This window comes from Salvelinus fontinalis, chromosome 38 (genome assembly GCF_029448725.1).
Source record: "Salvelinus fontinalis isolate EN_2023a chromosome 38, ASM2944872v1, whole genome shotgun sequence".
NCBI classification, from domain to species: Eukaryota; Metazoa; Chordata; class Actinopteri; order Salmoniformes; family Salmonidae; genus Salvelinus; species Salvelinus fontinalis.
The window spans coordinates 21,952,537-21,979,434 of NC_074702.1; the positions used below are offsets into that span (position 1 = coordinate 21,952,537).

Genomic DNA, 26,898 nt, shown 5'->3' on the forward strand with positions numbered 1-26,898 from the left:
CAGGGGTGAAATTTCTTTATTTGAGGCCAGAGGGCTTTCTCATACACCTCAATTCAAAGACGAGACACAGAAAAAAATATCTTCCCATATGGATTCAAGTCACACAGGTGTAGGCTTGATTTGTGTCAGATAAACCAGCTTTCTGCGTAATAAACTGAATACAAGCAATTGAATATACTCTTTAGTTTCCCAAAGTAAACTATTTGCAGTTAAAAGCACCAAAATAAGGTTCATACATTTAAAAGGACAGCTATTTCATTAAGGTGCAAAGTGGTTTAAGTGATGTCTCTCTGATAAGCCATCATAAGTTATTTCAAGGGACGTCTACTTATTTGACCACAGCAGTAGACTCCTATTAAATAAATAAACGCCTCACCTCTGTGTGAGTGGGGCCTTTTGACTCTGTACACTCTCCTCACTCCCACCACTACACCCATGCTAATGCAGTCATGATTACCCAACAGGCACTGAGGATAATTGTGTACGCTAATCAATACAGGCCTGTCAGGTGGAGCCAAAGTCAAGCATTTTCAGCACAGCATTATTGGACCTCATCAACAACATGGAGAAGGTTTACAGCCAAGAGGACAATCCCAGGTCACATCAACACATGTAAACAGTCCCCTTGACTAGTATTGAATATTTCCCCGGTATTTTACAAATGCTCTATCCCAAAAATAAATCACTTTTCTCCTGGGTAACCCAGTGTTTCCCGCCAAAACCGGAAGTGTCATTCTAAAGCATACAAATACTGTATGTCTGGATTTGATTCGAGCTTTGATCGGCATGAAAATTCAAGCCGGATGCTGCCTGATGAGCCATAGACTAAGGACATTTTATGAGCTCTACATTAAATACATTTTATGAGCCCAAGCCCAATGAAGCCCAAATGATTGTACAGTCATCCAATACATAACCTATGGTGACTCCCTGCTTATATAAAGGTAAAATAAAATATATAGGTTACCTCACATTACGCACGACAGAAAACATAAAAGTCCATAGATGTAGCTATTCTGTTTGAAACAAGCTCCAGTAGGCTACTTTGTTTAAGTGTGGATCAAGGCCTTTCAGAGACTTTTCCAGAAGCCTCTCCTGCGTTGTCTAGGCTGTGTGCTTAGGGTTGTTGTCTTGTCGGAAGGTGAACCTTCGCCCTCAGTCTGAGGTTCTGAGCGCTCTGGAGCAGGTTTTCATCAAGGATCTCTCTGTACTTTGCTCTGTTCATCTTTGCCTCAATCTTGAAAAGTCTCCCATTCCCTGCCGCTGAAAAACATCCCCACAGCATGATGCTGCCACCACCATGCTTCACCGTAGGGTTGGTGCCAGGTTTCCTCCACACATGACGCTTGGCATTCAGGCCAAACAGTTCAATCTTGGTTTCATTAGACCAGAGAATCTTGTTTCTCATGGTCCGAGAGGCCTTTGGGTGGCTTTTGGCAAACTCCAACTGGCCTGTCATGTTCCTTTTACTGAGGAACGTCTTCCGTCTGGTTACGCTACCATAAAGGCCTGATTGGAGGAGGGCTGCAGAGATGGTTGTCCTTCTGGAAGGTTATCCCATCTCCACAGAGGAACTCTAGAGCTCTGTCTGAGTGACCATCGTGGTCTTAGTCACCTCCCTGACCAAGGCCCTTCTCCCCCGATTGCTCAGTTTGGCTGGGCAGCTAGCTCCAGGAAGAGTCTTGATGGTTCCAAACTTCCTCCATTTAAGAATGATGGAGGCCACTGTGTTTTTGGGGACCTTCGATGCTGCATAAATTCTTCGGTACCCTTCCCCAGATCTGTGCCTATGTGGCTGATGTGAAATGGCTAGCTAGTGAGCGGTGGTGCGCTGATAGTGTTTCAATCGGTGACGTCACTCACTCTGAGACCTAGAAGTATTTGTTCCCCTTGCTCTGCAAGGGCCGCGGCTTTTGTGGCGTGATGGGTAACGATGCTTCGTGAGTGACTGTGGTTGATGTGTGCAGAGGGTCCCTGTTTCGAGCCCAGGTTGGGGCGAGGAGAGGGACGGAAGCTATACTGTTACATCTAGACAAAATCCTCTCTCGGAGCTCTACGGACAATTCCTTCGACCTCATGGCATGGTTTTTGCTCTGCTATAAACACGTGTGTGCCTTTTCAAATCATGTCCAATCAATTTCATTTACCACAGTTGGACTGCAATCAAGTTGTAGAAACATCTCAAAGAGGATCAATGGAACCAGGATTCACCTGAGCTCAATTTCAAGTCTCATAGCAAAGGGTCTGAATACTTATGTAAATAAGGTATTTCAGTTTTTTCTAAAGACCCATTTTTGCTTTGTCATTATGGGGTATGTCCCAGTTCTTCCATGGCCTGCATACTCACCAGACATGTCACCCATTGAGCATGTTTGGGATGCTCTGGATCGACGTGTATGACAGCATGTTCCAGTTCCAGCCAATATCCAGCAACACCCAGCCATTGAAGAGGAGTGGGACAACATTCCACCGGCCACAATCAACAGCCTAATCAACTCTATATGAAGGAGATTTTTTGATCCACGCCCATACTTTTGTTTTTATGGTATCTTTGACCAACAGATGCATATCTGTAATTCCCAGTCATGTGAAATCCATAGATTAGGGTGTAATTCATTTATTTCAATAGACTGATTTAATTATATGAACTGTAACTCATAAAAATCTTTGAAATTGTTGCATGTTGCGTTTATATTTTTGTTCAGTATATATACATCTTGAATAGGATGATCTATTTGGGATGCAATTTGAATGAAATTGATTCAGAGGGGGAAACACTGAATGCTCAAGTATCCACTGATTTAAAGCAATTATATTCGAGTGATAGGCTGTTAAAAGACTCTGCAGCTGCGAATAAAAATATAAATATTGTTACAATTAAAAAGTAAAGTGAACCCTGAAAGATGGAGATGTGTAAATTAGATGTCCATTCAGTCCTTATATGATCCTACTGTGGCAAAGGCTATGCTGCAGCTAATGTAGACCTACCTGTCAAAAATAAGTTATCATGATAAGATCATGCATTGGACTGCGCTCCATAGCCTACTGAGATGCGCTCTGTCCCCACCCTGAGCATTGATGATTGATCATGCAGATAGCAGAGAGAAGGCCGGTGAGAAGCCAGATTTAGCCAGATATAATTTAACAGTTCAATTTCATGTTCTGCTGTTGATAGAAATAATTTATTACAATTTACGGGTTTTTAGCAGTGATTTATCCCGGGGAAAAGGGAGTGGGTTTGGGCGGGAAGTCTCGGTAACCCTGTTCTCACTATTCAACCCTACTCTTGACAATGGTTTATAAAGTTGTTAAATACTTTGTAATAAAACACAGGTAACTTCTATGAGAATAACGTGACAGACATCAGAGTCAGTGACACACTTGCAATGTATTTTCATTTATTTCTATTATAAGAGACATACAATGGTATTCTGTGAGACCAAATTCATAAAAGCCCAAGAGCTTCTGCCAAGAGAATGAAAACATTCTGAATCAACGAGAGTCCCCCCCCCCCCCCCAAGAGAATGTATTTACACTCTGTGCAATAGCTATTAAAAGTAGAATAGACCATTCCCTTTCCCATACAATCTCAATGCAAACTCAAATAAACTTCACTTCACTCACCAATAAGTACTGTAGCTGCCCTTTTCCTGTTACGAGATATGGTCACATTCAAATCAAATACTGGTTTCATGTGTAATGGGAGGGATCCATATGATCTGTGAGGATTCTACTTACGCGTGTGTTGCATCCAAACAACTAGTTTGCCTAAAACGCAAGAATGTAGCCATCTATAACTAATGTTGTAGTTCAGGCTCATGTATCTATCGGTCAGTCCCAAGGTGAATTCAAGTGCAAATCGTAAACTTGGGGTCAGACCAGCTTCAGGAATCTAGGGCATAAATACTATTTTCAGATACAGTTATAGTGTTTTTTTCTCTCTCAAATAATTGACCATGAATCCAGCAACCCATGAAGTAGCCCAGAAAGTGCAACAGCAGAGAGTTCCAGAGGGAGTGGTATTTCTGAGGCCGATCTGACTGCTTTCCCTCTCTCTCCCTGAGGACAACGCCCAGCAGACGCTTCCGATCCCTTCCGGTCTGCGGATCAGGCAGCCCATTCAATTTCTACCTAAAACAATTATAACATCTTCTGATCAGACAAGAAAACACTAAATCCCAACCTTCTGATCTTTTTTCGCTACCTGTGGTGTTGAGGTTGAGATCAAGTGATATGTAGGGAGTATCAGAGAGCCTGAATAATCTTAACATCTGAGGGACTGATGTCCCCCCTTTTAATCTATTGAGTAGCCTGCTATGCTACAAACAATCAAAAGGTAAAGTTAGCAATCAGGGAAAAAGCCAACCAAGTGAAAACACATGAAAAGGAGGCAAACAAAAAAGATGCAGCCTCAAGCTGTGGTAGTCGCTATGCCAGTGCTGGCAGGCTCACAGTTCAGGGATATCAAAAACCCTAGTTAGAAATACAAATCTACAATAGATATGACACATTCCGACGACCATAACAAAAAAATCTAACACCTATTATATAGCATCTTGGCGCCTTGCATTTACCCCTACCCCATACCACATACTATATTAAATAAGGCACACATTTACACATACAATTAACATTTGGCTAGTATTATTCCTTTATTTACAACCAATAGCCAAAGTTAATAATTATAATAACTGCTGTCTGTACCATGTTGAGTGTTTTTGGGGGGCGGATGGTCTGATCTTGATTCTGATTCTTTGGGGGTTGAGTGTCTGGTCCTCTTTGGGTGTGATACATGATAATTATATTAGAATTCATGAGGATCAACTAAGCACCAATGTGATAAAAACATTCTTTAGGAATTGTAGTAGACCCTACTTCATAGACCAGCTGCATTAATGCCTTTCATCTGTTTCTCAGGACTTGGCAGGATAGTAGGGTCTCCATTTTCCAAAAAAGAGAAACGCCTAGCATAGTTGCTTTGAGTAGTTTCCTTTGCTTGTCAGTATCCACCATCTTGGCTCTTTTTTTGAATGTGAGTAGTACATTCCCCATGAACTTGTTAATATGGTAAAGGATTACTTATTCCCCTAGTCCACATACTAACCATGCTGAAACAGGGGCAGAAGGGGCCTTGCCTCATTTCGAGAACTTCTATTTGAGATGCCAAACACCAACCAGTAATGTATTTCAACATAATGGTTTCAGTTTCAAAGTAAGGCAAAAAGACAGAGCTAACTTTAAAGGAGTTTTGTTGATATTGTTTCACGGGATACATATACTGCATATGTATATGTATACATATACGGTGTAGATATAAACACACATATATATACACACACATGCATATATAGAAACACGTTAGGGGGATCAGGACTTTTTGTCAACACTACATAAGAAAAAGGTAAGCAAAAGCAAGTTTCATAGGCATCGCAAGAAGCTCTAGATTCAATCTTAAGCTGTCCGATGTTTGATGGCAAACCCTTCCATAACTAAGTTGCATGGTAAATCCACACTGAGGACATTGGCAGCATAATATAAGAGGGTCGCGTTTCACCAACCCCAGTCCCTCACCTTCTATAAGCAAGTAGCTGAGCAATACCAATATGGTACAAAGATATTCATTGGACAAAAAGGTGGAAATAACAAGTTTGTTTGAGGTTTGTCGACAGCGAGAATGGCTGCCACAAAATCCAGGGCACGTCTTCCACTTTTCACCCATTGAGAGGAGAGGACGAGGCACAGTCACGCTTGTCCTGTTCTCCTCCTCTCCTCTTTCTCCTCAGTAGTTGAAGTTTCCCTGTTGGTTAACGGGAGAGGAGGCGGGGATGAAGAGGGGTTTGGGAGGGACGTCGGGTTTGAGGGACGTGGTCCGGCGGACTATGGCCCCCCGGTGGAGGTATCCTCCGGTATCCTCCTGTTGCTCTCCATTGTAGCTCTGCTGGCGCGTCAGGTACCCGTTGGGGATGAGCGGGTAGTGGATCTCGCAGGCGCTGCCGGTGGAGTTCATTCGAGCCAGCATAGGGGGCGGTTGGTGCTGGTGGCCGTTACGCTGGCTGAAGCTTTGCTGTCGGTGGACCATCCCTCCACCACCCCCTCCGTTGGCAATCTTAGTGGCAGCGGTAATCAGTGAGTGTCTCTGTGAAGAGTGCCTCCGCTCCAGGGTGGACTGGTGGTGAGGGGGCATGTCCGGAGGTACGTCCATGCGGCGGGTCAGGCTGTCTCGGGGCAGGGTGGACGAGCTGTAGTAAGGCGCCGACTCGGTCTCTGGGATGTGCGGCTGGATGCGGTTGGCAAAAGCTAGTTGACCCCCATGGCACCCGCCGCTGGCTGACAGGCCGGATGAAGTCATGACCTGGGTGTTCTTGCTGGAGTTGGCCTCGTGGATGTGTTTGAGCAGCTCGTCCAGCGATGTGACCTCCATCACCTTCTGTGGGTAGCAGGGGTAAGGCTGCTGGACCAACATGCGCTCGGTATTGTGGATCTTGCGTTCCTCTAGGTGCTGGGGTCCACCAACCAAGGCATGCCCATTGGCCAGAGCTTGCCCATTGGAGAAGCTGTGAGAGTAGGGGTATATCTGCTGGTGGAGCAGGCCTGAGCTGGACCTGGAGCCTTGTCCCATGTTGTGGGACTTGGGCTCCTTGGCATTGTTGCAGTTCTGGTTCTTCTCCCACTGGTTCTTGAAAGCCTTCATGTTCTTGATGGGCAGTTCAGGGGTGGAATCTGGGGTGGGCAGACCCGAGAGCTCCGAAGAGTGGTGTAGGTGATGGGGGTGGACCAGATCTCCCATGGACATCCCTGGGTGGTGACCACCGTTCCGTCTGGGTGCTCCTTGACGATGCTCCTTCCCGTTCTGGAAGAAGGAGTTGTAGAGCTTGGGCGAGGACACCTCCATCTTATCCTCCTTGTTCTGGCTGTCCAGCAGGCCATTGAGCTTTGCCAGGCTGCGAAGGGACAGGGCGTGAGGGATGGGGGCCTCCGGGTCCTTGGCCAGCCTCTTAGTCTTGTTGCCGGTGTGGTTGCAGTAGCAGGAGACCAGAAAGCCTGAGAGGAAGGCTCCAAGGACAAAGGCCACCAGCACACAGGCAATCAGCAGGGTGTAGTGGACACTGTGGTTGGTCTTCTCCATCTCGGGAGGCCGTCGGACACCTTCACAGAAAAAGAGAGCGAGAACAAAATGGTCTTTAGTGTAATGAAACCAGAGACCTAGAAGAGACTATAATTTCTATGAGGTCAAGCAGGCAGCAGCTGGAAAATACCGGTTGTGTTTACAGAAGCTCTACTACGTGGGAAGCAGCATTGCAGAGGTGTTGGAACTAGCCCCTTGGCTTTCCTCCCTCTCTGTTAATGAATCAATAAACTCTTTCTTGCCAAGACCTCATCTTTCGTCTCCAACTGCAAAGAGTTGCAGAGTGCAAGAGCTCCCCAGTCAGGGAGAAATCAACTCCAAAATGAGTTTGGGCTTTAAATATTGATGGGTGCACTGGCAGGAGTCTGATGTCATTCACACTGGCTGTGCTTTCAAATGCATGGATCAGGGTGAGTGCACATGCAATGAACTTGCCAAAAATAACCAACTCGACTAACTAGCTCATAGAATACATCACTCTTTAAATGAACGAGAGTCTGACTGATTCAAATGGTTGTTTGGGAAAACATCCGAACTGCCGCAACTAAGCACCTGAAAATCTCAAAGTTATCTCAACACTATGAAAACGCCCTTGGATGGTGTGACCCTGCCACTATATTTGCCTAATGGCATCTGAAATTCAACAGGAGGAGTGATACTAGCCACCTCTCTCGCAATCAGAGCTCATTTACAAAGGCTGCGGCCATCTGTGGTGTCAGGCCCTTCTCCAACCTTAATGATAGTCTCTGTGAAAATGCTAAGTCTGGGGAGGGGAATTGGCCCGCACTGGGAGGAGAAATGCAGGTGTCCCAAATAGGCTAATTTCATCCCGTAATGAGAGCTCAGGTTAGGCAGTAATGGGCAATGATAGTGCCAGCTTTAGACGTAACTGTGGTGATGGGATGTTGAAGATGAGGAGGAGGGTGGGGGGTGTAAATGATTGGGCCTAAGAGAGACTTGTCGAGGGTTTCTCTCTTTCGATGAAATTACAAAGAGCTGCCACATGCTTCAGCTTTAACAGAGTGAGGGCACTTGATTAGAAGGGAATTTCACTGAGGGAATTTACAATTAGGCTTTTAGCGGAATCAAACATCTCGTACAACAATTACAATGACAGCAGTGTCTTACACTTCATAATTTCTTTACATGGGTTTTGTTCAAATAGGTTGCCAATACATTATTCTGTCTGAATAAGAAAAACATTGTTGGGCCGAAAACTGGAGTCTGTGAGGGTAAATGCAGGCAGCATACCAATACCATTTGAAAGATATTCATTATTTTATAAGGGAAAGGGAGATGTGAATAATACCTCACATGAATCTACAGTACATGCAGAACACAGCACAGAATGACCTTGGATACATTTTTAAAAATGCTCTTAGGTCAAGTGTGTGTGTGTATCATTAGGTATATATGTGGAGAACAAGCATGCAGTGCACACACAGTATGTCCTCAGGTATATTCTGAATGTGGAGAACAGGTATGCAGTGCACACACAGTATGTCCTCAGGTATATTCTGAATGTGGAGAACAGGTATACAGTGCACACACAGTATGTCTTTAGGTATTTTCTGAATGTGGAGAACAGGTATTCAGTGCACACATTGTAGGCTGAAGAAATGAGTAACAAAGCTCCACTGCAGCTTCAAGCACAAACTCATCATGAATCTATCTATACAAGTAACAAAAGCACAACAGGGAAAATCTCAATGTGTCAATAGAGGAGCACAGGCATCGGCCTTGAAGCTCCTGGCACTTTGCTAGTAACTCTAAAGGGTACTTGTCACCATTACCGTTTTTCTTCGACAGTCTCTTAATACAAAAAGAGAGAAGATGGGGCAGAATTAGCTTCAAACAGGGCTTCGTTCTTTGGTCTTGAAGGAGCTGCCGACACGAGTCTTCTCTTTGCCTGGTGTTGATGGAAAGTTATATGTAGGCCACAAAGTTACAGGAAAAGTGTCTGCTCCCTGTCGCTCTCAGGAAGTAAAGGATTTTAGAGCACTGCAAAGCTCTCCATCAATATCAATTTGGCCATTTGCTCTACATCAGTGCCATTCCCCTATAGAGAGATGCAATATACTGTACTATCACATTCTCCTGGCGATAATGTTAAATTCACAGAGTAAGTTTGATGTGCTGCTTTGAAATCGCGAGTTCTATCCATTCAAGTGCTATATCCATTGTATTTCTATGGCGTTGGCATGACGATGCTTCGTTTATCCTATCTGTCCTAGGCCAGTGTGTTGGAGTGAGCAGAGGCAGTGTGGCAGCATGGGGGTTTTATGAATAATACAGGCCAGGATGCCCATGTCTCTGTGTGGCTTCCCCCAGCCTCCCTGTGGCTCCCAGCTCCCAGTCTTGTGACTCATCTGGGACCCCTGACCAGGACCCTATGACTATTGAAGGGTTCCACATGGCCGAGGAGCTATGAGTCAAGCGACACAGTGGGGATACACAGATCTCCAACCCCATGCACAACCTGTCACAACACGTTTGGGGCTGGAGTGGATGACTCAATCGGGCCGTATGCGTGACATATGGTGGCATGGTCACAGTGAAATTAATACCCACTGAATCATGGCATGGGGGAACTGGTGTGCTGCTAGATGGCGCACAGGAGGCATAGCATGCAGGCAAACAGTATACTGCCAGTTGATGATAAAGCATTGCCTCAGTACAGTGTTGAAAGAAAATACCTTTAAAAAGGGTCAAATTAATCATTTTATGATCCAATATCGTATGACACCTCTGATAAAGAGGTGAAACAAAAAGGTTTGAGAGCGCTACTTTAATGTAACATGTGACCATTAACTGGAGTTGTCTGCACCTGTGTAGTGGTAGAGTTGCATTAAAAATGTTAGTGAAATATAGGTGTGTTATATAAAGATATGTGGTGCCGCAGGATAATTGAAGCTACTCAAAGCAACAATAACCTCCTCTCAATGGTTTATATAATGTTAATAACAGTGTTTTTCCATGTTTGTTTTTCTCGATTGTCACACTATATCTTTAGCCAAAGTGTGGGTTCAGCATGGTCTCTGCTAAACAGAGGCCTACAATACATGTAATGCGTGACGAACAGGAACACACACACATTAAGAACTCTCAAGTCTTCTAAAAAGGTAAACACACATATGGTTGAGATTTGACAGGAGGGAAGGAGGGGAGAAATGGTGACAGAAAGGGAGAGAGAGGGGGGACAGCTGGAAGTGTTCATGCTCGAGAGGAAGAGAGCGACAAAGAGAGAGAGAGATACAGTAGGGAGAGAAAATATAACTTCAGTAAGAAACTGCCAGGCAACGGAAAAGAGAGCGAGCGAGCAAGAGAACTAGAGAAAATAAAATGAAATAGAATGTGGCAGAAAGCTGGGGACAAAAAGTGACAGAAATAGAGTGTGAGAAAGAATGTGCAGGGAGCAGATTGTAAGGGGGAGGCTGGGAGATGATGATGGAGAGAGAGAGATGTGTCAAAGTGAGTGACAGATTGTCAGCCTGGTGGGTTTTGAAGCATCGCTCTCAGAAGCAGCTGTGTTTTGGTACGTAGAAGGACCCCGCTTGACGCTCTTTACCATAATGGTAAAAATAGACAACGCTGTGCATTATGTAACTGAGCTAAAGCGATACGCAACCTGGAGTCTGTTCTGCGTTTCACTAATTGGGGACGGGTTGTGCGAGGAGCGATTCTGGAGTGTGAAGTGCTATTTCGGCAGGTGATAAAATAGCTCCAAAACAAACAAAAAAAGTGAAACACAAACAACGCAAGCAGGGGTTTTCACCTTTAACTCACTTCTAACCCTTCTCTGAGATGCTTAAAACTGATAGTTATATAAATCATACAGATTCATTTATCTCCATAAAATGCCCAACTGAACTACTACTCTACATACCTTAGAAGTGTATCAGCGTCAAGCAGTGCTTTATTCTACTGCATGTGCACCATAGAATCAGCTAGGCATCTGCAGTGTTGATGGCCAAATGGATGGTCTTGAGAATCAGGAATTTAGGATAAACTGAACATCAACCGATTATTGAGCTGATACTACGGTGCTTTTGGTAATCCTGATTGCTGATACTTAACTATGGTGTGGAATGTTGGAATATAGACACGGCTCGACTTTGGGAAAATTTCAAAGTACAGTACGCAAATGTTGTTTTCAAAGTGAACTATCCCTTTAAAGATAACTTTTCCATTGTGTCAATACACTGCTCAAGATCACACTTACAGTGCTTTCAGAAAGTATTCATACCCCTGTTCTTATTCCACATTTGGTTGTGTTATAGCCTGAATTCAAAATGTATCAAATGTATTATTTTTCTTATCCATCTACACACAATACCCAATAATGACAAAATGGAAACATGTTTATAGAAATGTGCAAAATGTATTGAAAATTCAAAACAGAAATATCTAATTTAATTAAGTACTCACATCCCTGTCAATACTTTGTAGAAACACCGATTACAGCTGTGAGTCTTTCTGGGTAAGTCTCTAAGAGCTTTCCACACCTGGATTGTGCAACATTTGCCCATAATTTTTTAAAGAATTCTTCAAGCTCTTCAAGAATTCTTCAACAACTTTCAGGTCTTGCCTTAGATTTTCAAGTAGATTTAAGTCAAAACAGTAATGTGGACACAGGAACATTTACGGTCTTCTTGGTAAGCAACTCCAGGTGTAGATTTGGCCTTGTGTTTTAGGTTATTGTCCTGCTGAAAGGTTAATTCATCTCCCAGTGTCTGGTGGAAAGCAGACTGAACCAGGTTTTCCTCAAGGATAGTGCCTTGCTTAGCTCCATTCTGTTTAATTTTTATCTTGAAAAACTTCCCAGTCCTTAAAGATTAAAAGCTTTACATTTTTTATGAATATGTAAACATTTCGAAAAACATAATTCCATTTTGACATTATGGGGTATTGTGTGTAGGCCAGTGACCAAAAATCTAAATTTAATCCATTTGAAAATTCAGGCTCTGACACAACAAAATGTTGAAAAAGGGGTGTGAATACCTTCTGAAGGTACTGTAGCTAGGCACTGGAAACAACTCCTGAGTTCTATATTTGCATCAAGTAAAGACGTTCCAAAATAGCCTAATTAGTTTCTGTTTCTCTACAGCTGAGGGGAGAATGTAATAGTTCCATTAAAGGGTACTTCATTCCATAGTGCTGCAATGAGTCAAAATGGCCCCAGGCTTCGCAGGCAACTACTACCCTCAACTAATGCCAGAGATGTATTTTCTGCCGTGGAAAAAACAACAAATCATCGGCTGATACACTACAAGCACTGTGAGTGTTTTCAAAATTAAACACGAACAGGAGTCTGCTAACTAAAATTCGGAGTACTTTGACAGTTCAAATAGCTGATGCTTGGGTAATGATGAACACAGTTAACGCTCTGTGTTTGTGTGTGTGGTGTGTGAGCATGTGCAAAAGGGGGTCTGGGTGTTCATGTGAATGAATTCAATCATGTATTCTCATTATTAAGAATATGCATAATATTACACATCAGTGCCCAACCAATTGGACGCAGCTTGATTTATGCACACACAAGGTAATATGATACGCTGTAATGTAATTGGTTCAGTCCAATTGAAAAATAGTGCTAATGAACATGGCATTTTATTAGAAGTGTGCTGATGCATGTAGAGCATCAAGAGGTTTCACTGAGGAGACTTGTGTTGAATACTAGTCAAAAAATGTAAAAGGCGCTAATGGAGAGATCGAAATGTACACAATAGTTACCTGGAGGAAAATGGGGGAGGGTCATGCTTTATCAATTTCAGTCAGGGGGAGGGTTTAGTGTAACATCAATATCATGGAATAAAATATAATAAATTAGGAAATTATAGTTTCCCATAAAGACTGTTCATATATGCCTACCTGTTATGTGGCTGCGGTGTTAAACAATGAATGGCTTTTTCTCTTATTCATTGATGATCAGATACTTCAGTTGTAACTGATTCTGTTGCGATACATTTTAACAGTTGATCACTCTAGCACTGTTCCAAACTTAGACTATCCTCTTTTTTGTGTGGTAATTTTACCCCTTGTTCGTCCCCAATTTCGTGATATCCAATTTGTAATTACAGTCTTGTCCAATCACTGCAACTCCCCTACTTACTCGGAAGAGGTGAAGGTCTAGAGCCATGCGTCCTCCAAAACAAGCCACAATGCTTCTTGACACACTGCTCGCTTAACCCGGAAGCCAGCCGCACCAATGTGTCGGAAGAAACACCGTCCAACTGGCGACCAGAGTCTGCTTGCAGGCGCCCGGTTCGCCACAAGGAGTTGCTAGAGCGCGATGGGACAAGGAAATCCCGGCCGGCCAAACCCTCCCCTAACCAGGACGACACTGGGCCAATTGTGCGCCGCCTCATGGGTCTCCCGGTCACGGATGGCTGTGACACAGCCTGGGATCAAAACTGAGTCTGTAGTGATGCTTCAAGCACTGCGATGCAGTGCCTTAGACCTCTGCGCAACTCGGTAAGCCGACTATCCTCTTTTTTAACAATAGCCAGAATTTAAATCTAAATGGCTTCGGTGCTGCATCATGCGCTCATTCGTTGTCATGCTCTGTTGTGGTATTAAAAAGATTCTGCTTGTCTCCAGTCATTTTCATAGAAATGACGTAGAATTGCATAGAAATGCATTTATAAAAGGCATTTTTTCGTAGACTAAGTGAATAGATAGATTCATGCAGTGCTTTTATTATAATGGATATCTTTTCACCTCTCTTGTCCGTGGTGGTTTGAGAATCCACAACCTTCTGGCTACTTTGCATTGTAATTCTTACAAAAAAGCTCTCGTCTGTCCTAGGAGTGAGGATAAACGGTAGGCATGTTTTTTGCTATCCACTTTATATTTTAATTATTATTTTGGGTATTGGGGAGTTTATTTTTTCAAACGTTCATGGAGGGTCAGATAAAATATATTTTACTGAAGGGAAGGCCATCCATTTTAATTTCAGAGATCCGATTTTCTCCAAGTATTCCTCGTTACAAATAACATACAATCCCTTAGAACCTGGCAAGTAGAGACCAATTTGCCATAATATCTCAGTACAGTACATCAGTCAACGCTGACTTTGAAAACCAAGATATTATCTGTCAAAACATGAGCGATAATACAGTTCAAAGACACATTTTCTATATTCAAACAGCTTTGGAACAGACATAGTTCAAGTAGTGTCTGATAGCCTCAACATCCACCATCAAATCAAGCATGGCACTACATGCAGTGGGACATTTTACATGCAGTTGCATCAGGAATAAAATAGAGAGAATAATGAGGGCATTCACCATTCAGCACCTGGAAAAGCTACTGTATTCCAGAGCCAATCCCTAAACAAACATATTAACTGTCTGGATAGAAAAGCTGCGCTGGAAGAACCATAGCTTTACCAAACAGTGGCCTGAAAGCACGCCTAAAGCCACAGAGAAACAACTGCTTGTAGGCAACAACAACACACAAAGCACAGTTTCAGTCATAGGCTTTGAAACTGGGTAGAGAGGTCACAGGGGGAAAGAGGGAAGAGAAGGAGAGGAGGATTCAACAAAGGAGGCAGATAAGGGTTAGTCAGTCCATCCGAAAAACAGGCAGGTTAATAGACAACTATTCCCCAGGGGTCAGGGGTCGAGGAGACAGAAAGGGGTAAGGGGTTGGGGGTAGTCAGGACAACTGCGTGTGTGGATCTGTACACTGTGGGCCCAAACGTCACTGGGACACTCAACACTGATGTTGACTAACACTCTGGTCTCCATGGTGTTAACATGACAATAAAAATGTAATGGTGACACTAAATATTCTGAACTCGAGGGTGACAGTAAACATATAGGACGTTTCCCAGACACAGATTAAGCCTATTGCTGGATTAAAAAGCATGCTCAATGGAGAATCACCGTCAGCTTTTTTTTGTCCAGGACTAGGGTTAATCTGTGAACGGGAAACCAGTCGCTAATGTTGACAGACAGGCAAGAACATGTTGTGAACAACTTCAGTATAGTGCATGTTTTGAGGTGTTCATATTGCTGCGTATGGAAAGATGTAGTATTGTGCATGTACTGTATATGACCCGTGGGGAGGTGTACAGTACAGAGCCCTACAGTGTGTGTTTTCATAGTAAAACCTGATGTTCATCATAGCTGTCATAAAGAGCGAGTAATTCGGGCAGAAGAATTAAAGGAAACAGTGATCTAGGTAAAGTGACCTTTATTTAGTGTCATTACCACATGACTAAGTAGTGATACCAAATTGGCTGTAACAGCTGTGACTGAGGCATTTTATTGAGGTGGGCAACATTTTCCTGGTTATGATGAATAGCTTAATGTACACACCCAGCTTCAGGAGGATGCTGCATTGGATTGTTGATATGCCTAAATTATCCACATTTTTTGAGTTTCTAATGCACAACTTAAAATGAATTTAGCGACATAGCATGACTGATGATGTCGTTATTAAGAAGAGAGGTGACATGAGAGTTGAGTTGTATTGATGGCTAGACGGGAAGTGATGTAATCTGGTGTCTATATTCCTCGAGCCACTGAGATATAAACAAGAGTAAGGAACTGGCACCGTCTCTCCAGGACACCAAACCCTTTTCAGCAGCAAAGAGAAGTTCAGCCTGAGTTCATTCTCTGCTCTTCTCCTAGTGCTTTAATGAGTTTCAGAGCCCTGCCTGTTTGCCTCTATTATCGAGTGGTCTCCCTGTACTTGTTGGCTAAATTAGCTGCTAGCAAGTTTTTTCCCGCCGTACCCACACAGGTTCATTTGAATATGGAGACGACCCAGGAGGTCTGCTTAAAATAAGCTAAGCAGGAAATAACACTGGGAAAACAAACAGCGAGGTCTAAAAGCTGGGTCTAAATATCGTGCTTTTGCAAACGCGTAGGTTGAAGCATTCTGACACTATAGGGAGGTAGGCGTTCTCCTTTGAGGTAAACATAGGGCCGAACCGCAGCTAAATGATTGCTGGAAATGTTCATAACAGCGAGGTCTCACAAGGGGTGCTTGTACTTGTATTTTGGTCAGTCATAGTCTTTATATAATAGATTGCTTCTATCCGTAGCTGGATGAATCATGTCACCTTTTATTTGCGCCTGTGTAGGCCTTACATAAAATAAAAACAAAAGCTGTTGGGATGCAATTCTAGAGGGCTTCAGAATTGCTATTACTGTAGCTTGTGGTAAATTGTTTTTGTTTATTGTGCCAAAGATGTTTCAAACCTGCCTCAAGGCCAACCTTAAACTTACATCAGCGCTATCTAGGCTCTTCTCAAATTAACCTCCGTTTACAGAAGTACATTATGAGTTGTATTGGTGCTGAGCTAGAACAAAAGCCTGCACCCACGGCTGCCCTCCAGGAGCAGAGTTTCTTGACCCCTATTCTACCTACAGTATACTGCATCTCATCTGAAGTTTCCACGATGTTCCTTAACTGAAACCAATAGCTAGTACAGTGTGTGGGTGCATCAGAGAGAGAGGCCTTCCTGGAACTGCCACACTGTTACTTCCAGAAAGGTTCCTCTCTCGCCTTATCAGTCGGGTTCCCCGTGCTTTTGATTGAACCGGCAGCCAGGCGACACTAGCCCATGCTGAAATAGATTGCGTTGCCCAAGTTTCTATTACGGTTTCTCCTTGTCCGCGCGCCGGCTGCTGGTTATTTATTTGTTACAGGCTTTTCTCATTTGAGCCTGGGTAGCTCATCATTGCAGCCGGAGACTCTGTCGGCCTGAATGGAACCCATCACTAGCAAGGATTTATGGACTCCTGACAAGGCGCCAGAGGAGCGCAGCAAGGAGAGCCTGGGCTAAAAGAAATAGCATCAACGAACAGCCTTCCCATCCTGCTCAATATTAGGAGCTCCAGTTGGTTTCCTATTGGGAGTCATCTGGGAATGACATTTAGGAAGCAGCGCTCTAGACAGCGTGAGAAGAGAAGACATGCTTGGTCGTGTGTGATTGTTAAAGTGTGTCCCGCTGGAGAGCGGAGAGTAAGCTACCCTAGTATACGGACAAATTAAGAGATGAGGAGACAAGCAGGAGTCATTCTGTTTGGAGATTGATTTGAATAGTTAATTGAAGGGTTAATTGGAGCAAATGCAGTATCTATTTAAGTGATTAAGCCTCTCTAACTCATGGTTGCTTCATTAAGTGAGTGGATATATGTTAAATGTTCAGTGTCCTACACACAGAGATTAGAGTGTTAGTGCTCAGCCTGGTTAGTAGTGTGCAGTGAAGCTTCAGGGCCCATCAATGCAATCCAGTGCAGGTCGAAGTTCAGCAGACACAGACACCCCACCCCCTTACCCTCCATCTCCACACTGATTGGTTCCGAGTCAGGTGACCCCTGGTCCCCAACTGAGACTGGAGGACCGCCATCTGGACCTGTACCTCTTTCAGAGTCACCTGCCACCTTTGGGAATGGGGCCACCTGATTGGTTGTGCTGGCGGTTGTTGTGGGTGTGGTCTTCCCTGTTGTTGTGCAGGTGGGGGAGGGGTAACAAAGTGACCCGTTAGTGAAATGGAAATGCAGCACACAAAAACACCTAAATATAATGTTGTTTTATGACAAGGGAAGGATTCTTTGTGCCTTGGAGAAAAAAAACATAAATCCAGCATGAAAAAAAGATTACTCTCATAATTACTGTTAAGCTGATGATGACAAGGAGGGCATTAACATAAAGAGTGCTTTGAAGAGAATTCAACTGAATCCATGACTGCAATAAATAAAGTAGGTAGCCTATACATTACACGAAAAGCACTCCTCCATAGGTGCAACATTCAGTGGTTTAGAACCAACGTTTTCCCCCACTGTTTAATGCCCTTAATAGATAAAACATTTAGGCATTGCAGCAATTACGAGTCATTGGAGAAAAACACTCAGGGGCAATATGGTCATGATTTGGCTGCAGTGCCTGCCTTAAGATTTCCAAACCTGCTACCTTTGTTACTGAACCAGTGAGGAATCTCTTGCACCTGGCACTGCAGTACATTCTACACAGCAAAACCCTGTTGTTGTGGACGCTACCAACTGGTGCATGAATGACTCTTCCAGCACATACAAACTTTGATATACAGTTACCTTTCACGGCCGATTTTCTTTACTAAGTAGTTGACAGATTAGGTGAAATAAATACCAGTAGCTGAGGTAATGGTAGGTAATGATTTACAGCAACTTTCGGTTCTCTGCTTCACTAAACTGTTTTACAGGTAGTTACCGTCTTAACCTACATATGGAATGGTCTATGGAAAATGTGACAATGTTTACGGAAAATGTGACAATGGCAACATATCCAATTAGGATCTATACTGGTACTGTCGGGTTATGTGGTGTCTGAGTCTGTGGATCAAATACGGGTCTGTACTGTGAGAGACCTGGCAGAAGAAAGCACTGTCATCGTCACAACACCCATCATGAGTGTCTTCCTAATTCTCTGACACTGGATGTCCTTGAGGCCTTGTGTGCAGCACGCCTCTATTGACGTGGACGTTTCGCTAATAAGCCGGCCATAATGTTAGCATACTGGAGGGTGCCAGCCCAGATTGAAAGCGAAAGGCCCGCTCTCGATGCCAGTTGATAGTTTTCACTCTGAATAAGGTGCCCTGTCAGAGCACCATCTGCGCCAGGCAAATGAAAACGGCACACCGGGGAGTTCAGCCTTGGCATGCCAGACAACAGCTCCAGGCCTGCATTATTACTTCAATTTATCAACATTGTGTGTGTGCCTGTGCATTGTTTTCTCCTTTACAGAAGGAAAAGGAGAAAAGCACAATATGCAATGGGGAATGGTTTGATTGTCCACTCTGCTGGGTGTTTGTCTCTCGCTGCTTTCTCTATGGGATGGGATTGTTCCATTCCGTGGAATAGTAAGAAAGAGGACTCAGAAACCAATGCACACCAGCGAGAATGGCATTGTTCAACATTATGGGGTGTTCTATTGTGGGGAAACCTTGATCTTCAGTTTGGACTCAAAGGTTTTTGTCCTTCTGCAAGTCTGAGTCTGAAGTATGACAGTATGTGAAGTACTTCAAACAGAGTACAGAGGCATGGATGGAGTAATCGCCTGGCGGAATTAGCCAGTGGGGTTGCTCATCTAGTCCCACTGCCCACTGAGCGGCACTACTTCCTCCAGCAGAGAGGATACGGAGAACAAAGGCATTGTGGGAATGTGGAGGTCTGAGGCTAAGCTGCAGTGCAGACAGTATTGCATCTGTTCTGAAGTAGATGGAAAGGCTGGACTGGACACTGGATGGATGGTATTGTTGAGATATAATGCCCAGCAACTCTCACTAAGATGGTCTCAATGCTGTGTTTATCACTTCTAGGGATAAGCAGCCACCATCAGTACCCATGGATAATTTGTAAGGTGACAAAGGGATATACAGTAGAAGTCGGAAGTTTACATACACTTAGTTTGGAGTCATTCAAACTCATTTTTCAACCACTCCACACATTTCTTGTTAACAAACTATAGTTTTGGCAAGTCAGTTAGAACATCTACTTTGTTCATGACACAAGTAATTTTTCCAACAATTGTTTACAGACAGATTATTTCCCTTAAAATTCACAGTATCACAATTCCAGTGGGTCAGAAGTTTACATACACTAAGTTGACTGTGCCTTTAAACAGCGTGGAAAATGTCAAGGCCTACCTTCAAACTCAGTACCTCTTTGCTAGACATCTTGGGAAAATCTATAGAAATCAGCCAAGACCTGAGAAAATTGTTGACCTCTACAAATCTGGTTGATCCTTGGGAGCAATTTCCAAACGCCTGAAGGTACCACGTTCATCTGTACAAACAATAGTACGCAAGTATAAACACCATGGGACCATGCAGCCGTCATACCGCTCAGGAAGGAGACGCGTTCTGATGAACGTACTTTTGTGCGAAAAGTGAAAATCATTCCCAGAACAACAGCAAAGGACCTTGTGAAGATGCTGGAGGAACAGGTACAAAAGTATCTATATCCACAGTAAAATGAGTCCTATATCGACATAACCTGAAAGGCCGCTCAGCAAGGAAGAAGCCACTGCTCCAAAACCGCCATAAAAAAGCAAGACTACGGTTTGCAACTGCACATGGGAACAAATATCGTACTTTGTGGAGAAATGTCCTCTGGTCTGATGAAACAACAATAGAACTGCTTGGCCATAATGACCATCGTTATGTTTGGAGGAAAAGGGGGAGGCTTGCAAGCTGAAGAACACCATCCCAACCGTGAAGCACGGGGGTGACAGCATCATGTTGTGGGGGTGCTTTGCTGCAGGAGGGACTGGTGCACTTCACAAAATAGATGGCTTCATGAGGTAGGAAAATGATGTGAATATATTGAAGCAACATCTCAAGACATCAGTCAGGAAGTTAAAGCTTGGTCGCAAATGGGTCTTCCAGATGGACATTGACTCCAAGCATACTTCCAAAGTTGTGGCAAAATGACATAAGGACCCCAAAGTCAAGGTATTGGAGTGGCCATCACAAAGCCCTGACCTCAATCCCATTGAAAAGTTGTGGGCAGAACTGAAAAAGCGTGTGCGAGCAAGGAGGCCTACAAACCTGACTCCGTTACACTCGCTCTGTCAGGAGGAATGGGCCAAAATTCACCCAACTTATTGTGGGAAGCTTGTGGAAGGCTACCAGAAACATTTGACCCAAGTTAAACAATTTAAAGGCAATGCTACCAAATACTAATTGAGTATATGTAAACTTCTGACCCACTGGGAATGTGATGAAAGAAAGAAAAGCTGAAATAAATCACTCTACTATTATTCTGACATTTCATATTCTTAAAATAAAGTGGTGATCCTAACTGACCTTTGACAGGGAATTTTTACCAGAATTAAATGTCAGGAATTGTGAAACTGAGTTTAAATGTATTTGGCTAAGGTGTATGTAAACTTCCGACTTCAACTGTATATATATTCTTTAACCAGCAACTACTTTTGGGGAAAACTGTGGATTCCCATTGAATTAGACTGATAAGTAAGTTTGAGAGGAGTGAGCCTGAATGAGTTCGCCAATTGTATCACTACCTACCTGACTAGTTAACTAACTAGCCGGCTAACTCAGCTAACCGAAAACCATTGAGCTACGTCAATAAAAGCAGTAAACAATTCTGCTCTCTGACAGAAAACAATCAAGTCATGGCCCATGAATGTCATTATCATAATTTGAAGATAATTCTACAGTAATTGTTTATTAATGCTACGTTGGTTTCTCAAACGACTGCCTCGCCTGGTTCACCAACTACTTCTCAGATAGAGTTCAGTGTGTCAAATCGGAGGGCCTGTTGTACCGGCCTCTGGCAGTCTCTATGGAGGTGCCACAGGTTTCAATTCTTGGGCCGACTCTCTTCTCTGTATACATCAATGATGTCGCTCTTGCTGCTGGTGAGTCTCTGATCCACCTCTACGCAGACGACACCATTCTGTATACTTCTGGCCCTTCTTTCAACACTGTGTTAACAACCCTCCAGACGAGCTTCAATGCCATACAACTCTCCTTCCGTGGCATCCAACTGCTCTTAAATACAAGTAAAACTAAATGCATGCTCTTCAACCGATCGCTGCCCGCACCTGCTCGCCCATCCAGCATCACTACTCTGGACGGTTCTGACTTAGAATGTGGACAACTACAAATACCTAGGTGTCTGGTTAGACTGTAAAATCTCCTTCCAGACTCACATCAAGCATCTCCAATCCAAAGTTAAATCTAGAATTGGCTTCCTATTTCGCAACAAAGCATCCTTCAATCATGCTGCCAAACATACCCTCATAAAACTGATCATCCTACCGATCCTAGACTTCGGCGATGTCATTTACAAAATAGCCTCCAATACCCTACTCAATAAATTGGATGCAGTCTATCACAGTGCCGTTTTGTTACGAAAGCCCCATATACTACCCACCACTGTGACCTGTACGCTCTCGTTGGCTGGCCCTTGCTTCATACTCGTCGCCAAACCCACTGGCTCCAGGTAATCTACAAGACCCTGCTCGGTAAAGTCCCCTCCTTATCTCAGCTCGCTGGTCACCATAGCAGCACCCACCTCTAGCACGCGCTCCAGCAGGTATATATCTCTCTGGTCACCCCCAAAGCCAATTCCTCCTTCGGCCGCCTCTCCTTCCAGTTCTCTGCTGCCAATGACTCGAACGAACTACAAAAATCTCAAATTGGAAACACTTATCTCCCTCACTAGCTTTAAGCACCAGCTGTCAGAGCAGCTCACAGATTACTGCACCTGTACATAGCCCATCTATAATTTAACCCAAACAACTACCGCTTCCCCTACTGTATTTATTTATTTATTTTGCTCCTTTGCACCCCATTATTTCTATTTCTACTTTGCACATTCTTCCACTGCAAATCTACCATTCCAGTGTTTTACTTGCTATATTGTATTTACCTCGCCACCATGGCCTTTTTTTGCCTTTACCTCCCTTATCTCACCTCATTTGCTCACATTGTATATAGACTTATTTTTCTACTGTATAATTGACTGTATGTTTGTTTTACTCCATGTGTAACTCTGTGTTGTTGCATGTGTCGAACTGCTTTGCTTTATCTTGGCCAGGTTGCAATTGTAAATGAGAACTTCTTCTCAACTTGCCTACCTGGTTAAATAAAGGTGAAATAAATCAAAGAAAGAAAAAAGAATACATCTCAGCTGAGAGCGCTAGCAATGTGCTTTAGCGCCTGCTGCCAGCCACTGATCTCTGTAGCCACCCTGCTCTATGGGAGGCAGTGGGGAGTAATGGAGCGTTACAGAGATGATGATTCTCCTTGATAAAGGGAAGTAGGCAGCTTGGCCACTGGCGCTGCTAGCCTGTTAAACAACCATGCTGGTGCTGCTGCCAGGACTAGCTTTGGACAACAGCTACAATGTTAAAGATAGCTGTTTGTGTGAGAGAAGTGGTGTTCTCTGCAACAAATGTTCCTGAACTACTCATGTTGCATAACAAGATCAAAAATGGGGAATAGAGATGTTGCTTACCAGGCTTTGCTAGCATTAGCCTGTTTGCTAACAACCTCAGGCAGTTCGACAAGCTTTAAAAATAGAGGATAAAGAAATGTCAACTGACCATATGCTGAATCAGCAAGAGTGCTTTGCTTGCGTGTGGTCGCCAGGACATCTAGAGAAGAAAAGGGAAGCAACAGACATATTGACAGAACAGTACATTGTGTAAGTCTGAGTAGTGGTTAAATACTCAAACAGTTTTTAGTTAAATGTATAATTGACTGCTTGTTTAACGTGACCATCTGCAGGGGAAAATTGAGAGCAAAATTCCCACTGGGGTACTCTCTTCAGCTAGGAAATGACAGGCTACTTATACTTGTATTGAGTTGCTGATTAATTTCATTGTAGTATCATTCCCCAAGTATGGCAATCACTTTTTCAGGATCATTTTGGACAATTAAACGCACTTGATAAGCTCCGCTTGTTATGAAAGAGCTTTTATGATGGCTCTGTGCCAGTAGTGGAGAGCCATTAAGAACAGATGATTGGTCCACCTTACCGTGGCAGCTGTCTGGGTAGTGAGGGTAGCCGTTCTCCACATCCTGCTCAAATCCGCCCCTGAGGAAAAACAAAAACAGAAGAGGACAAAACGGCCTGTCAGCGTGTATGTGTCATTCCTCTTTCACCATTTAAACACAACCCCCGCTTTCATTAATTGGGTACATTGTCAAGCTTTCCAAAATGGTTCTGTTGATGACAAAGACTTAAATAAATGGTGCTGCAAAAGAAAACCATTTAATTGGTTTAGTCTCTGCAAGGTCAGGCTGACTGTTTTGTTAATTCACCTGAGTCCAAATTCTAATGGATGTGTCGAGGTGCTATCATCTGGCTAGAATAATGTTTCACCACCAGTTGCATGATGATTCTGTAGTTCTCCACTTTTTCTCTTATATAGCAAAATAAACACTGCATTCTTGTAAGACATTTAGTACCTCCAGTATTTATTTACATTTGGTTGTGCTCCAGTGCATTGGACACTTTCTTGGACATCCTTCTTCTATGAATCAAAGGCTTGTACACATTCAGAAATCATGCATTCCCCCTGGTGAGTAATGTGATTGCGTTGATGCACAGTGGAGTGAGTGGCCCCTTAGTCAAGTAGAACATAACATCAATGGCACTGAATCTTCTACAACGCAGTATCGACTGAACAGGCAATCAAAGAAAATAACAGATATAAATACTCATGAACATTCACACATATGCAAACACACACACACAGACTTTCCAGGCGCAGCCAAAAACAAATTACATCTAAATGAAAAGCAGGCCTAGATGAGTGAATACAGACCCAGTGAGCAAATCAAGAGTGAAAAAATAAAACATGGAATTCAGAGGGGAGAAATAATAAACTCAGAGAAATAATAACTTCACTTATCTTTCTATGCTCAGCAGTTGGCCCACTGACAGCCGATAGCATTAGTTGTATTACCACAGCAGAGTGGGTTTGTTTGTGAGTGAATAGGTCGGCCTGGGGGATTTTGCGTGATTGTGTGTCCGTGTGTGTGGACCACAACTAGTAACCAGTATTACCATATGCCTCCATTCCCTTTCTGTCTGTTCTATTAATGTATTTCTTTCTTCTGAGAGTGTGAGAGAAAGAGCCATGGAGAGAGACCTAGACTGGCCTCTTTGGCATGCCATGTCCCCAGGCGTTGACAGTGATGGGAGAGGGACAGGAAACCATGGAAACGGTTCACCTCTGGCTCAACCCCCCCCAAAAAAGCTGCCGGCAGAATTTATGCCACCTCTGGAGCGAGAGAGTAAGGGAGGAGAGAGAAGGGGGGGGGGTCCCGTTGCTCTCCGGTCCAGCCCCATTACAGCCTTTATGAGCTGTTGCATCTGTTCTGGAGGCATGGCCATGCTCGGGTTCTGACTATTTCACACCATATCAACTCTTTCTCGCTCTCTCTGACGTGGACAGAGCAGGCACAGCGTAATAGCTCTACTGACTGCATGTATAATATTTGCCAATCTCTTCGGTTCCACTCCATTGGCTTGCTGCATGGCACTGTCCCGCTGGTTAAAAACGTGATAAATCAAGCCTCAGTCCAATTCTGATTACCTGCCCAGCACGTACACACCGCCGCACACACACATACACACTTTTGGAATCTTCCATTAACCTCTGGCTGTGAAGCTATGGAAAATAAAACCCATGGGTGGCCAATCACAGGATATGCAATAAGTCAATCCCCAGCAGAATAATCAATTTGAAGCAGTCCATATGACTATTAGGATAGTGGCAGCTGTCTTTACTGTGATGCCTGTCCACCCAACCACACTAAGTTTACAGCCCATGTTTGCAGAGGTGAATACCAACAGCAGGTGATTTAATGCCACACTGAAAATCCGAGAAACAGTGACAGCCCAGTTCCTGAGTGTCAGGAGGCAACATAGGAGATGAAATAGTGTATTCTACTGCATCTCCTCCTCTACCTCTCTCCTTCCCTCCCTCACTCCCTCTGTTCGGAAGACAGTGAGGTACACACAACATGATTGAAATCCACCCAGCTGAGCATTACTTTCGATTCCATGCTACAGTGCAGAAAGAGAAAGACAGTGGGTCAGGAGGGAGTCTCAGACAGAGGAATTGATTGGCTTTTTGTTTGCACACACACACCCTGCTTGGTGCTGACGCTGAGCCAGTCGATAGCTCTAAGTGTCAAATGGCTTCCTTCCAGTTCATCAGAATGGATCAGTAAATTACATTGAGGTCATTTTGATCGATGCCTTTCAGTTCCACCCCAGAGTGACGCATGACCCCTCCAAGCGGGTATCTGGGGTTTCATTTCCGAGTGATTGCAGACGTGATGTATGTCCACCACTTAGAAATAAACAAGATGGATGCTCGTCCTATATGTGAAATGGAGCCGACAGACCAATGTTTTTACTGTAATTTAGAGGCCGTATTCATCACATTGACAATCTGGGCAAGTCAAACTCCAGATTAGGTATTGATTATTGAAAGTATACAAGGAAGTGGTATGCAGAGTACTATGAGGCTACTGCTACTTCATTCATTTACTGTATGTTTCATGCAAGATCATATGGCCATTTGATGTTGATAAATTGTCAGCAAAATGTTATTTTTCTGATCGAAGACTCAACAGTAATATTTGACACATAGTACTCAACAAAACCAGGACCAAAGAGTAGGGGCTAGGGATGGGTTTGGTACTTGGCCTCTAAACCTAATCTCTTATGATTGGCTGCGTGGTGGGGTGGTGCTTATGCAGCGTCTGTGACGTACCTGAATCCGGGCACCACCATAGCACAACTCCCCGTCCTCTGCCACACGCAGTAAGGGTCCCTCGAGGACAGACAGCTCCTGCGAGACAGACAGACAGTCAGATTTCGGTGTGTGAACACTATTAAAGAGTAATAGAGACCAAATACATATTTTAATGAAGACTCTTTGGTGAGGCATGACCTGAAGTGATATGTGATATCTATTCACCTATCAACACCCCCATATTCTGGAGTGTCTCATTAACATCACAGGACACAGTCACACCAGACGAAGTAAAACAGATCAGGCCAGGGTGTCATTTTACCTCAGAAAAAACCTGCCATTTCATTTTTTCAACTGCCGGGTGAACCTAGCTTGTAACTCTCCTATCTAGGAGCTCAGAAAGAGGCAGAGATGAATATGAGAGATGGTCAATGTAGTGTGACTGGCTGTCGGTCTGTGAGGCTGCAGACAGCAGTGTTTGTTGAAAGCCCCCTGGGTGTCTGGTAGCCAGAGGCAGTCTTGGACAGGGACTC

General features: G+C 43.7%; 1 protein-coding gene across 4 annotated transcripts in view; it reads right to left on the bottom strand.

Moving 5' to 3' along the window:
- Positions 1–3,369: 3,369 nt before the first annotated feature.
- Positions 3,370–26,898, bottom strand: part of LOC129837937 (semaphorin-6D-like) — a 149,622-nt gene continuing 126,093 nt past the window's right edge. For 2 of the 4 annotated variants that reach the window (XM_055904522.1, XM_055904521.1), the window contains 5 exons: positions 26,384–26,461; positions 23,630–23,688; positions 23,195–23,245; positions 17,421–17,585; positions 3,370–7,146 (listed from right to left, as the gene is read on the bottom strand). In XM_055904522.1, coding sequence (XP_055760497.1) covers positions 5,780–7,146; positions 17,421–17,585; positions 23,195–23,245; positions 23,630–23,688; positions 26,384–26,461 — 1,720 coding nt within the window. In that variant the 3' untranslated portion in view covers positions 3,370–5,779. The remainder of the gene's footprint in view (positions 7,147–17,420; positions 17,586–23,194; positions 23,246–23,629; positions 23,689–26,383; positions 26,462–26,898) is intronic. The other 2 variants (XM_055904523.1, XM_055904524.1) reach the window with 2 other exon arrangements.